Source organism: Apodemus sylvaticus, chromosome 13 (genome assembly GCF_947179515.1).
Source record: "Apodemus sylvaticus chromosome 13, mApoSyl1.1, whole genome shotgun sequence".
Lineage (NCBI taxonomy): Eukaryota > Metazoa > Chordata > Mammalia > Rodentia > Muridae > Apodemus > Apodemus sylvaticus.
The window spans coordinates 31,037,182-31,050,166 of record NC_067484.1 but is presented as its reverse complement, the minus strand read 5'-3'; the positions used below and the strand labels follow the sequence as shown (position 1 = coordinate 31,050,166).

General features: G+C 45.4%; 1 protein-coding gene across 1 annotated transcript; it reads left to right on the top strand.

The window, feature by feature from the left end:
* Nucleotides 1–1,209: 1,209 nt before the first annotated feature.
* On the top strand, nt 1,210–8,128 carry Pmaip1 (phorbol-12-myristate-13-acetate-induced protein 1). Its single transcript, XM_052155801.1, has 3 exons — nt 1,210–1,426; nt 3,514–3,672; nt 5,783–8,128. The coding sequence occupies exons 1-3, from the start codon at nt 1,375–1,377 to the stop codon at nt 5,884–5,886; spliced, it is 315 nt and encodes a 104-aa protein (XP_052011761.1). The 5' UTR covers nt 1,210–1,374; the 3' UTR covers nt 5,887–8,128.
* Nucleotides 8,129–12,985: the final 4,857 nt, after the last annotated feature.

Here is a 12,985-nt window from a genome sequence, read left to right as displayed (position 1 = left end):
CTATTTTGGAAAATGAAGTCTGTGTTACTGGAGTTCATTTTCCAAGAGACCCCAGCAATTCGGGCTTAAACTAGTGTGAACAACTCGAACGCTTTCCGGAATTCTATGCAGCTGCGTGGATTGAACTTGGAGGGTCAGCATCAAACGGAGCCATATAAAACGCAAAATAAAGCAACTCCATTTTTTGAGAACAGTGAGTCCCCAGTGCTGGGACTTGCCTGGGGTCACTTCAGAGGGGTGTTGTTGTCTGCCTAGGAGCATATGGGCGATTTAATCACTATCAAATTAGTTTTTTCATCTGAAAAGTGACCAAACTTTCCCAGCGCCAGATTGAGGACAGGACGACAAAATGCAAACTCAAGTCTTTATCATGAAGGCCTTCAAGCCTGTTAGCTAGAATTATTCAAGCGCCAGACAACAGGGCTCAAGGAAGTTCCTCTTCCCAGAGATTTCTTCTTCCTCCCTCCACAAAGGATCTGGACACTTCGTAGGTGAAGGTGGTCCCTTCTCTGAGCTGTATCAACACAGCCAGAGGAAATCGGGGCTCAGCTTTTCAATATCCCAGTCCCTCCCTGAAGCCCGGAGCCACACCCGAACGCGCCTGCCTAAGGCATACACCGTCTTCTCCTTTATCTTAACAAATCGTAGTCACTACGCAACTTTTTCCAAAGTTTAATTTTGTACTCGAACTTGGGACTCTTCTCAGATGACGTCTACCTTTAAGGACTTCGTCTTTTTCACTTCCTTGGAACGAACCACACTTTAGAATTCGAAAGTTTTCCCTTCCCCATTCTTTTCTGGGGTTGTTTACATTCGTCCCTAATTGGCGAAGAATAATAAAGTCTAGGTGCCTGGCCCCACCTGGCCCCACCCCACCCCCAGCTTTGTTGCCAGTAAGATTTTCGAAGTCATTCCTGACCGGCGCCACTGCCCCAGCAATGGACACGACCTCTCAAGGGTTTATCCTTCCCTCCCACCTTCGTTTTTTAAGAAAGCAATTTGGGGGTTGAGCAGGACTCGTCCTCCTTGCGTCCTCCGCCGTGGGTCGGAGGCTTGCCCCGGCAAGTTGCGCTCGGGTGCGTCTCGAGACCTGCTCCGCTTAGCTCGGTTCCCGCGCCGCTGCCGCTCGAAGGGGCGGGGACACGGGCGGGCTGTCGTCATATTACGTCACCGGAGAAGTCCCCATAAAACCCGTGAGCTGGCTGGGGCGCCCGAACTGAGAAGCGCTGGTGCTGCCTCCCGAAGCTCGGTGCGTCTGGCTCGCGACACCCGCGGTCCATCTCGCGCAGCCCGAGTCTTGGTGGGGAGCCCCAGAACCCAGATTGGGGACCTCAGTTCCCCGTGCGCAGCGGAGATCGCCGCGGCGTTTCTGAGATGCCCGGGAGAAAGGCGCGTCGGAACGCGCCAGTGAACCCAGCGCGGGCAGGTACCTAGCAGTTCGGCCCGCGGACACCAGGCAGGATGGGGTTGAGGTCATACGCGGGGCGGTTCAGCCCTTCGGGGCTCGGGCTAGAATGTACGCGCCTGCATGTTCTGGCCAAATCGGCTCCCGGGCTCGTGCCTTCGACTGGTCTAGAAAGTTCTTCGGGGCCTTCTACCGAGACTGCGGGCCTCAGGGAGAGTCCAGTCCAGCGTGTCATTGGGAAGCAGATGCATTTTAGGCCGGGATTCCCGTCTGTTTTATGAGTCTCTGATTGCTCTACCAGGAACCAGGTGGAGAGAAAAATACATGTGCAGGCGGTGGCCTGGAAGATGGTTTTAGCGGCAGGTGGGGGTGGGAGAGGCCTCCCGGCCTAGCGCTTCCCTGACAGGCCTTCTTCCTCCCCAGACCATCTTTGAGAGCCCCCTTCATCTCGATCCCCACTCCACCTCCAACACCAAGAAAAGTAGTGTTCAAACTTCGAACTCTCCTAGCGCTCACGCCCTGAACCAGTGGAGGCGTGGGATTGAGATGCTAGTATTGAGATGTTTATAATTGTCTGGATTGGAAACAGGAGGGAGGGAGATCCTGGAGAATAGAATTTGGTTCTGGAGTCTTTCACCCACCTACTCTGCTACAGACCCTCACATGCAACTCTGTAACTGTTGAGGCTAGCGCCCCCCCCCCCATTTTTTATAAATCTTAATCAAAGGTGGCAGGCACCTGCTAAGGAATTGCAAGACTCTTGTCCGGAAATAGCTTTGCGGGGCATTCTCGGTTATTGCTTTATAAAGCCGGCGGTAAATGCCGAAGTGGTACATTGCCAGTGTGAGGGTGGTGGTGTCCAAGCGTTCAGACCATATTTCTGGAAGGTCCTACACGAGCATGGCATTGTCTAGACAGATTTAAAGAGCAGCAGAGCGTGTCTCGAGGTCAAGTGGTGGTGAATGTGTAGCTCCAATAAAAATACGTTGCCGGGAGTACCTGTCCCTAACTCCAGCGCTCAGGACGTTGAGGCAGGAGAATTAGCCGGGACTGTATAGTTTAAGGTCTCACTCAGTCACATTAGTGAGACCGGCTCAAAAAACCAAGTTTTTCCTCCCAAATCAAGGTAGTAGGGCTGGGGTGGAGCTCAAGGGTAGAGCAGTTGTCGAGAATGTCTGGCCCTGGAATCTTGGAGCTGCTTTTTGCCTCTCTCCCTTTTGAGAAAGTACTAATTGCTCGTAGAAATCGGGATTTCTCAATTTGTGTCCTACGTTTAATATGTTGCACCCTAAATAGTGGTTTGTGAATATTTCCGAAAATATTTGACCTGGAACTCATTAAAACATGATACATTATGGAATCTCTTAGAACCTTTGATTTCACTCAGCCAATACAGAAATTTATCCAAAAATAAGTTTACTTATTTAGCTTGTTTTACTATGTGCTTAAAGTTGGAGTTCACAGACAGTCTAAGCATCGGGTATCTTGTTTACAGAACAGACCAGCTTTTAAATTTGTATTCATAATTTTTGGTCCTAGTCTTGAGGGGTACCAGAACAACCAAAATTGGTCCTTGAAATATTTTTTAAAAGTAGACGATTGCATGTTAATTTTACTTGTGACAGTGTCATAATATTTAGTTAATTCCAGCTATTAGAATGTCTAATTTATAGAAAGTAAGACATGAATTTAACTTTTCTGCTTTTCTGTAGATGTGATGGATTTGTACGGAATAGGGTTGTAGGGAAACTTTTGGCTTTTAATCATTTTAAGAATTGTGGACTATTAAATTCCATGAGGGCTTTTTTAAAATGAGAAAATGACAAGTTTTTAAAGGAGGGCCATAATTGGGCAATGACACATCGCCATTGGAAAAGCAGATCTACTTTAAATGACACGTTTTTAGAAATTGACTTCTGATCCTCTGATCAACTTTGAGTGACAAAAGGAAGATCTCACTGGGTTGGTTAAAGTGATTTGTCTCTCTATTAGTAACTTTTTTTGAGCCACCAGGGTTGTGCACTGAAGAAGCATCTTCCAATGTGCTAATTGGCGAGTCCCCGGTAGGATTGCTTTTGATGTTAATTTCCAGGTGTTTTCTTTTGCAGAGCTACCGCCTGAGCTCCCAGCTCAACTCAGGAAGATTGGAGACAAAGTGTATTGCATGTGGAGTGCACCGGACATAACTGCGGTTCTGGCGCAGATCCCTGGCAAAAAGTCGCCAAAGAGCGCGATGAGGAGCCCGAGCCCAACCCGGGTGCCAGCAGGTAAGGGTCCGGGCGCTGCGGGGCTGCGGAGGAGGCCCGGCTTAGTCCGTTGGTGCTCGTGCCCACCTGGCGCGTGCTTTAGGAACACTGTAAGAAAGTTCTCGAAGCAGCAGCTTGCATGGTAGCCAGGCTTCTTTGCTCTGCAGGTTGCCCACCTCCGCAGTGGTGGGGGTGGGGGCTGACGGCTATCCTAGGGAATCACTGGCAGCCAGGGGGGAGCTGTCCAAGGCTGGGAGCTCAGAGGACTTGTCACTGTGAAAGTCCCCACCCCCCAGGACTAACAAGCAGTTCTTCCCTTCGCGAGCTCTTTAAGGAAACCTCGCTGGGGTGCCTGAATTCTGGAACCCAGGAGGTCTTCCTCCTTAGTTAGCATTTTAACTGTCCTGGTTGGAAAGGTTGGGGGTGGGGTGGGGAGGGATTGGGTCTAACCGGCAGGGAGTAGGGTTTGTTTGTTTGTTTTTTGTTTGTTTTTCATTCTGCACTTTTGTGAGTCTCATCAAAGATCTGCAGCCAACTGCTTTAGGAGTTGGAAATCTGAAGGTCAGAATTGCTGTTTTATCAGACATTTGCAGCAGCCTTTTTTTGGTCTTTCATTTCTTAATCCAGTAGGCTTGCTGATGAAGTGTTACAGAGCTAGGTCGGACCCGGGCTTAATTAGCCCCAGGTCAGCTCCCTCAGGTGCTTGCTTGAATGGGAGGAGTCCTGTCTACCTTTGGGACGTCTAGGCGGTTTACTCATGACTGTTGTAGTGTTTATTTTATTGCTGGGGTGAGGGAGCTTTTTCTTTTTCTTTCTTTTTTTGGGGGGAGGGGGAGCAGGGTCTCATTTAAGTACAAGCTGTCCTTGAACCTGTTTATGTAGTTGAAGGTGACCTTGAGTTTAGGCAAGCATTGTCAGCTATTCACATCTTCGGCGGTATCTTCATTTTTTTGCTTTTCGAGACAGGGTGTTTTCATGTAGCCCTGGCTGTCCTGGAACTAGTTCTGTAGGTAGGCCTTGGACTCAGAGATCTCCCTACCTCTGCCTCCCTTGTGCTGGGATCAAAGGCATGCACATATTAGTTTTCTTAATAACATTCAGCTAATTACTTCAGTTCAAAGAAAATTTGGGAATAATTATCAATATGCAAATCAAATTTTCTTCTTTACTCTTCTCCATAAAGACAATGGATTGGTACGGACCGGGCTGGTAGAAATAAGCTAGTCTACCTCAAAATGTAAATTTGAAAATTATTTTAGAAAGCCAGGCTGCAGTTCCGTTCACACAGCACTTGGAAGCAGAGGCAGGGTTAGGAAGTTCAGGGTCATCAGCTACACTGCAGGTTTGTTAAGCCAGGAGACTTTGCTTAAAATCACCAAAATAAATTTGTTTAAAAGTGTAACTCCAACTTTACAATGAGATTTTTATCATTCTTATGGGGAAAGAAAAAGAGTTTCTAGGGCTGGAAAGAAGAAGGCTCAGTGGTAAAGAGCACTGACTGCTCTTCCAGAGGTCCTGAGTTCAAATCCCAGCAACCACATGGTGTCTCACAGCCATCTGTTATGGGATCTGACGCCCTCTTCTGGTGTGTCTGAAGACAGATACAGCATACTCATCATATATATAAAACAAATAAATAAAATCTTTAAAAAAAAAAAAAGAAAGAAAAAGAGTTTCTAAAGAGTATGTTTATTTCCTGCTGTGAGGGATGTATGGGGGCTAGGAGATACTGCCATTAGAAGATAAAGTCTACTTGAAAATAGCCCATCATATTGGAATTTGACTTTTGTTCCCTACACAACCATAAAAGAGAAAGGTGTGACATCATGGGAGACAGCTAAGGGCTGACTAATGGCACAGCTGGTAAATTTTTAATACATGTAATTTCTATATTTAGAAGAGAACTGATCTCATCCAAGCTGCTTTAAAAAAAAAAAACAACAACAAAACAAAACAAAGCAAATGCCTATCTATACCCTTACCTGACCCATGTGTGTTTATATTACCTTGTTGGGACAGTCAGGTGCACTAAAGTCACAGAAGCATCTGAGACCTGCCTTTCATTTGGATTTTGTGTTAACTCTCACTGTTCTACAGTTGGGACTTAGAGTTCTCTGACTCTGTTTTTCAGACCTGAAGGACGAGTGTGCTCAACTGCGGAGGATTGGAGACAAAGTGAATTTACGGCAGAAACTCCTGAATTTTATTTCCAAGCTCTTCAATTTAATAACCTGAGGTCTTCAAAGGCTTTTGCAAGAAGGGACCTCCTAGGAAGGACATTCCCCCGTTGATGCAAATGTCTGGTTTTGGATGGACTGTGACGTGATGAGGAAAAAATGCTCGCTTGCTTTTGGTTCCCTGAGTAGGGATGATGAAGGAGAGAGAAATGAGTTTCTTGGGAAAGCTTTTAGAAATCGTTCTTTGAGATGTGATAACGTGAAACCTCGCTTATTTTTATTTTTATCTTATTTTATTTTTTAAAACAAGACTAGAAGAGTCGTGGAGCTAGGGACGTAACTAGTAATAATCTGTCTTTTCAGAGTTGTTCTGGCGTTTTTGCCGAAGGTTGTAATAGAAAGGAGCGTGGCGAGTGGTCATACTGTATGGGGACAGTCTGTTGGGATTGCTTTTTGACCACTCCAGAACAATGTGCCATTTAGTTCCATCCTTATAATGTTCTAAGAGGAAACATTTCACTTTTTATAACACTGAATGTTATGGTGAAAATTGATTTCATAGGTCACTACAAGTTTAGCTGGACTGTGTCTGTTTAGATGACTTTAAAGTGTGTTACTGTAACCATTTAATTGGAGACTATGGGGAGACAACCAAGTAACTGGGGAGACAACAAAGTAACTGGGGAAATCAGAAGTGTAGCAAGGTCAGTAGGTGCCAGTCAGACTCTTGCAGATTGAATAATATGTGATAAAAAAAAAGAGTTGGGTTTTATATAACCTGAGAAAAGTTTAAAAACTTTTAAAAGTTGGCATAATTAAAACTTAGTAAGACATTCATGAGAAGTTTCTAAAATTCTGTAACCTGTCACAGTATTTCTTAGAGTTCTTTTTCCCTCTTGCTTGTTTTTGTTTTTGGAGACAGGGTTCCTTTTCTCTGTGTAGCCTTGGCCATCCTGGAACTCCCTCTGTAGACCAGGCTGGCTGGCCTTGAACTCCACCTGCCTTTGCCTCCCCGGGTGCTGGGATTAAAAGCATCACTGGGTTTAGAGTTTCATTTTTAATTTGGTCTATAAATGTGAAACTCAGATTGCTCAATAGCAAATCAGTCCTGGTTAAAGAGGCAAGAGACTGGAGAACACATTTCCGAAAGGCGGGTGGCCAGCAGATACGTGATTCAGAGACTGTAAATGAAAACCATCACGGGATGATCTTATACTCTCTGGGTTTGTCTGTTACTGGAAGTGAAAGCTCACAAGCTTAGAGTAAGGATTTTTTTTGTATATTTTTGTTAGTACTGTAAGGTAGGACCATTTTTTTTTAAAAGCCGGCCTTGAGGCTCCTTTAATAACTAAGAAATGAACCTTAAACCCAGCTGTCCTACTACTGAGAAAGTATGCAAAGGTGTTGATCTGTCTGCTGAAAGGACGTCTCTGGACTTTGGCATTTTTTTTTTTTTTTTAATATCTGTATCAGCCGAGACATGGAAACAACTGATCAGGGGCTGAAAGGATTTTAAAAGTGGGAACAGAAACAGAATTGGGCCTAAAAAGGCAGGAAATGGTATTTTATCAAAACATGGATATTATATATCCCAGGTGCCTCTCTTGTCATTTATAGTTTGACAAAAGTGAACCAATAGGAATAAGACGAGGTGGAGGGGTGGGAGATGAGAAAAGGGCCAATCAATTTTAGGGTGAAAACTGGGGAGAGTTCTTTTACACTTGGTATATATTTGACAACAACTGAACGGATGTTGCCTGTTCTGACCACAGGGTCATGATGCCTTCCGAAAGTGATGGGCTATGTTAATAACTGTGTGTTCTTTCTCCAGGGTGTCCATAGAGTTGAAACTAAGCCCATAAACACTTAATTTGTCAGTTGACTAAAAGTAAAAACTGTCCAAAAGAAATTGAGAATTTCACAATTGAGTTTTACCAGGAATAATATTTATTTTACCTATTTATAATTTAAATACTTTGCTTACTTTCAGCGTGTGTATCGGTTTCATTTTTCCTTTTGAGACAAAGGTCTTATGACCATGGGAGGGGTGTCTTGTGGCTTGTCATTTTGAATGAAGTTACCTCAGTAGTTAGTGGGCCTCAACATTAAGGTTGTTTACTTTGAAGTTTATTTTATTTTATTTTATTTTATTTCTTTTTTTATTTTCCTGAAGGTAGACATCTTACCCAATGGGTATTTATGGTCTGTGACTGTATTTATATGTATGCTTCTGAAGGTTGATACTGTAGCCTCAACTATTAAATAAAAGTTGATACTGAAGCAACTATTGAAAAATGCCACCTGGTCTTCCTGTGTATTTTATGTAAATTAGGGAGTTTATTAATCTATTTTAACACACAGTTACATCACCAGACATCCAGTGTGGTGCATGTGTGTGTTTGAGTGCATGTGTATGTTAGGGAAGGTGTATATCAGTCAATAGCTACTCTTTACATTTTAAAACATTTAACATGTGTGTGTGTGGGAGGGAGTCTTCACATGCAATGTACTTGTGCTGAAGCCAGAATACAACTTTTAAAAAATAATACAATCTTCTATTTGTATGTGTGCGATCCTATGTGTGGAGGTCAAAGGACAAACAGTATGTAGGAATGTCCTCTCTCTCCACTTTGTGGATCCCAGGGATGGGACTCAATGTCTTGGCTGCAGGTGCTGTTAACTGCTGAGTCATGTTGTTGGTCCGCAGAGGACAGCTTTCAGGAGATGGCACTCCTTCCATCAGGGTGTGTGTGGCTAGCACTGTTACCCGCTGAGCCAGCCCCTTTGGAGACAGACACTCTCTGGGAACGTTGAACTAGCTGGCTAAGGGGCCCCAGGTACCCACCTCAAGCACTGGACTACGGGGCCAGGCCATGCTGCCGTGCTTGGCCTTTACCTGGGTGTTAGGGATATGAACGTCAGTCCTCATGTTTGCAAAGTGAGTGGTTTGCCAGCAGAGCCATCTTCCCCAGCTGGGGGCTTGAGAACTCTGCATTTCACCAGAACAATCTGAAAGCCAAGCGAGGAAGCACATACCTTTTTCTTTTCTTAACTCAAATAATTATGTATGTTTCATTTTAAAATTTGCCTTTATTGCATTTTTTCACCATTGAAAACTTTTCTAATTCAAATACTTTGATAATATTCTTTTCCTCCCTCAAGCCCCTCCACATCCTCTTCCCTTTCATACCACCCCACCTTAAGTTCTTTCTCAAAAAAAAAAAAAAACCAAACAACCCCGCCCCCACAAAACCACACCCCAAAAGAAAAATGAACATCCATCTGTAATAAAGTAAAAGCACACACAGACTGTAGAGTCCAATTATATGTAGTACATGAATCCTGTGCTGGAGTGCTTGATGAACCCAGTATGGAGAAATTGATTTTCCCTCTCCCAGCAGCAATATGTGACAGGTCAGTGGCTAGCCTTTACCCTAATGGCTAGGTTTAAGAGGCCAAGAGAAGACACAGGACTCAGAGACCCATTCATTTGCACATTAAGGAGTCCCATAAATGTACTAAACTGGAAGCCATAATCAGGTGCAAGCGCTGTGCTTGCCTGTCGTTTGAGACCCTGGGTTTATTTGAGCTTTGAAGGGCCTTGTTTTCTTAGTGTCCTTCACCTCTCTTGGCTTTTTACAGTCTTTCTGCCTCTTCTGTGAAGTGGGTGGGGGTGGGTGGGAATGTCTCCTTGATTCTGAGGGGATGGATTTAATGGAAACATCTCTTCAGGGCTGAGTGTTCCAATGTCTCTCGCTCTGTATAGTGTCTGGCTGGGGCTCTCCGTCTTTATCCCCGTTGCTGGAGGAGGAAGCTTCTCTGATCATGACTGAGGAAGGCACCCATCTATGATGCCATTATCAGAATATCATTAGGAGTCATTTATATATATATATATATGTATGTATATATATCCATCTAGATCACTGTTGTTTCGTTCTACCAAATCTCAGGTTCTCAGTCACCCAAGGAGTGTCAGATATGGATTCCATCTTGTGGAGTGGTCCTCTTTAAGTCAAATCAAATATTGGTTGGTTACTTCTGCAAGCTTTGTGATACCACTACCCTAGCATATCTTGCAGGCGGGACACCATTGTAGATAAAGGGTTTGTGGCAGATGTGGTGTTTATGTTTCTCCGTTGAGAACAGGGAACAAAACCTTTGATCTCAGCACTGGTCAGGCAGAGGCAGGCAGGCTCATCTCTGCAGTTCAAGACTAGTCTGGTCTAGTCAAGAGAGATCCTGTCTCAAGACAAACAAACAACAAAAATAATAAAATAATAAAAATAAAGCCCTCCAAGTGATTTCAATATCCCTGGAGCATAGCGGCTTAAGGAGAAGTGTTGCCGGCTCTCTTCCTTCCCTGCCCCTCGCCTTCCCACACAGCTGAGCTGCTGTGTGGTTCCGGTTGTGCTGACCTCATACTTCTCCCTCTGCCTCTAGCACTAGCCCTGCACGGATTGCTTCATCCTAAAACAGTCATGTGCAGAAGTGGGCATAACCGGGGTGGCCTTCCTCTTTGAATGTGAGAACTAGGAAACAAGACACACTCATCCTAGAAGCCTTATCTTTACTCCACCTCTACCCTCAAAGGGGGTGTGTGTATGGGGAGTGTAAATCTCCTCCCTTAAATGGAAGCAGAGGACGAAGAGCTGCTGTGGGGAGGCCCTGAGGCAGCAGCCCCTGAAGGTTGGGATTGCTTTGCCAGAGCGGCTCCTGATAGCCATTGGTGTGCAGGACATTGCAGGAGAAGCTCCAGGCTTCAGAGCTCTTAGGGCTAGAATTGTTTGTCAAAAGGAATGAACCAAGACTTAGACAAACTTGCTGTGTGTGTGTGTGTGTGTGTGTGTGTGTGTGTGTAGGCCAGAGGAGGCCTCACCGTCTCTGTCTTTTCAGTTGGGGACCAGGTCTCTCACTGAGCCTGGAGCCAGTGAATCCTAGCCCCCCTCCTGCTTGCCTTCCTTATTAGGACTTTTTACCTAGGTGCTGCCTTCCCCATGCAGGTCCTCAAGCTGCTGCAGCAAGCCCTCCCCCAGGAGCCGTCCTTTCTTTGATTTTTTTTTTTTTTTTTTTTTTTTTTTTTTTTTTGGTTTTTCAAGACAGGGTTTCTCTGTGAGGTCCTGACTGTCCTGGAACTCACTCTGTAGACCAGACTGGCCTCGAACTCAGAAATCCTCCTGCCTCTGCCTCCCAAGTGCTGAGATTACAGGCATGCGCCACCACGCCCAGCTTCTTTGATAGTTTTGAAACAGTCTTACTACATTGCCATATTTGACTTGAACTCCAGATCTTCTTGACTCAGCTTTCTCAGCGTTGGGTTTGCAAGAACAAGACATATGCCATGCCCTTGAGCTCTACATCCTAAAGCTTAAAACACTCCCGAAGAGCCAGATATGGTCGTTCATGACTATTATTATTTATTTATTTAGTTTTGAGGCAGGGTTTCTTTTTGTAGCCCTAGTTGTCCTGGGACTCACTCTCTAGACCAGGCTGGCCTTGAACCCAGAAACCCACCTGCCTCTGCCTCTGCCTCCCAAGTGCTGGGATTAAAGGTGTGCATGCCCCCCATGCCCCCCACACCCCACTCGGGCAGCTCATGCTTATTATCATATAGCATCTAGGAGGCTAAGGCATGTCTGAAGGAGCTCTGTCAGGCCAGAGCATGGCAAACATGGTGTTGGCAAGCCTTGCCCTCCCGCCTCCCCTCTCCCTTGTAAACCATACATTACTTGCCTAAAGCTAGCCACCAAGGTCTTTTCCCCTCTTTGAATACTTGCTTATGCCAGACTCGTTCCTAAGGCCTAGCTATCAAAGTGTGGAAGTCTAACGATCAAAAGCCCCCTTTGAGCTGCCCTAATTGGCATGGTCAATCAAAATTAACCAACTCATCCTAATGTGGGTTCCCCCTTACCCTTTATAAACGACCATTTGCCTATGAGTCACATCTGTCTCCTCTCTATCCTGAGGCAGTCCTTTGTCCCATTGCTGGACAACCCCCCCCTGCTCCCCCTCTTGTTCCTTTTTCCTCTGTCTATCAGCCTCTCTCTCCTGTATTTATCTCTATTCCCTGCCCTTTGTCCCTCTGGGGCAAATAAATCTCTGTGCTGAGAACTTGGTCTTGGTATGTCCAGCGCTAACACCCAGTCTTTTCAAAGTCAAGGTTAAGGTCAGCCTAGACCATGCAGATAAAACTCCATCTGAGAAAGAATAAAAGGTCTTAAGGTGTCTACACGGTTGTATTTGTCAGATGAAGCAAAAAGAACATTGTTAGCTGTGTTCACCTTTGTTGTTTAACTTCCTGTTATCTATCTATCTATCTATCTATCTATCTATCTATCTATCTATCTATCTATCTGTCTGTCTGTCTGTCTGTCTGTCTGTCTGTCTGTCTGTCCGTCCGTCCGTCTGTCCGTCCGTCCGTCCATCCATCCATCCATCCATTCGTCTGTCTGTCTATCTATCTATCTATCTATCTATCTATCTATCTATCTATCTATTTACCTATCTATTGTGTGTGTGTGTGTGTCCGTGCATGTGTGCAAGCACACACACACACACACACACACACACACACACTCTCGAGCGCTCGCAGGGGTTGCAGGTGCCTGGCATGCCTGTGGCAGTCAAGGAAAAGACCTTGGTGGCTAGCTTTAGGCAAGTAATGTATGGTTTACCAGGGAGAGGGGAGGCGGGAGGGCAAGGCTTGCCAACACCATGTTTGTCATGCTCGGGCCTGGCAGAGCTCCTTCAGACATGCCTTAGCCTCCTAGATGCTATATGATAATAGGCATGAGTTGCCAGGCGTGGTGGTGTGCGCCTGTAATCCCAGCACTTGGGAGGCAGAGGCAGGAGGAGGACAGCGTGCAAAGTTGTTCCTCTCCTTCCAGAACATGGATTCTCGAGTTGCTCTTCGTGGGTCTCAGGCTTGGCAGCAATCGCCTTCACCCGCTGAGTATCTCCGTGTTTCTCAATGCTTTGTTGCTGTTTTGAGACAAGACCTCACTTGGTAATGCTAGCTGCTGTTGATCTCACTGCTCAGACAAGGCTGGTCTCCAACTTGCAGCAACACTCCTGACCTTGCTTCCAGAGTGCCGGGACTACAGATTTGGGCCACCATGCCCTCTCTGGTTTTTTTGGTTTGGGGTTTTGTTTGTTTG

What these genes read in the sequence shown, in the direction of transcription:
- Pmaip1 (XM_052155801.1), top strand. Translation starts at nt 1,375, where the DNA reads ATGCCCGGGAGAAAGGCGCGTCGGAACGCGCCAGTGAACCCAGCGCGG. An exon ending in AGTGAACCCAGCGCGGGCAG is followed by an intron (nt 1,427 to 3,513) that starts GTACCTAGCAGT and finishes TTTCTTTTGCAG; the next exon opens with AGCTACCGCCTGAGCTCCCA. An exon ending in CCCAACCCGGGTGCCAGCAG is followed by an intron (nt 3,673 to 5,782) that starts GTAAGGGTCCGG and finishes TCTGTTTTTCAG; the next exon opens with ACCTGAAGGACGAGTGTGCT.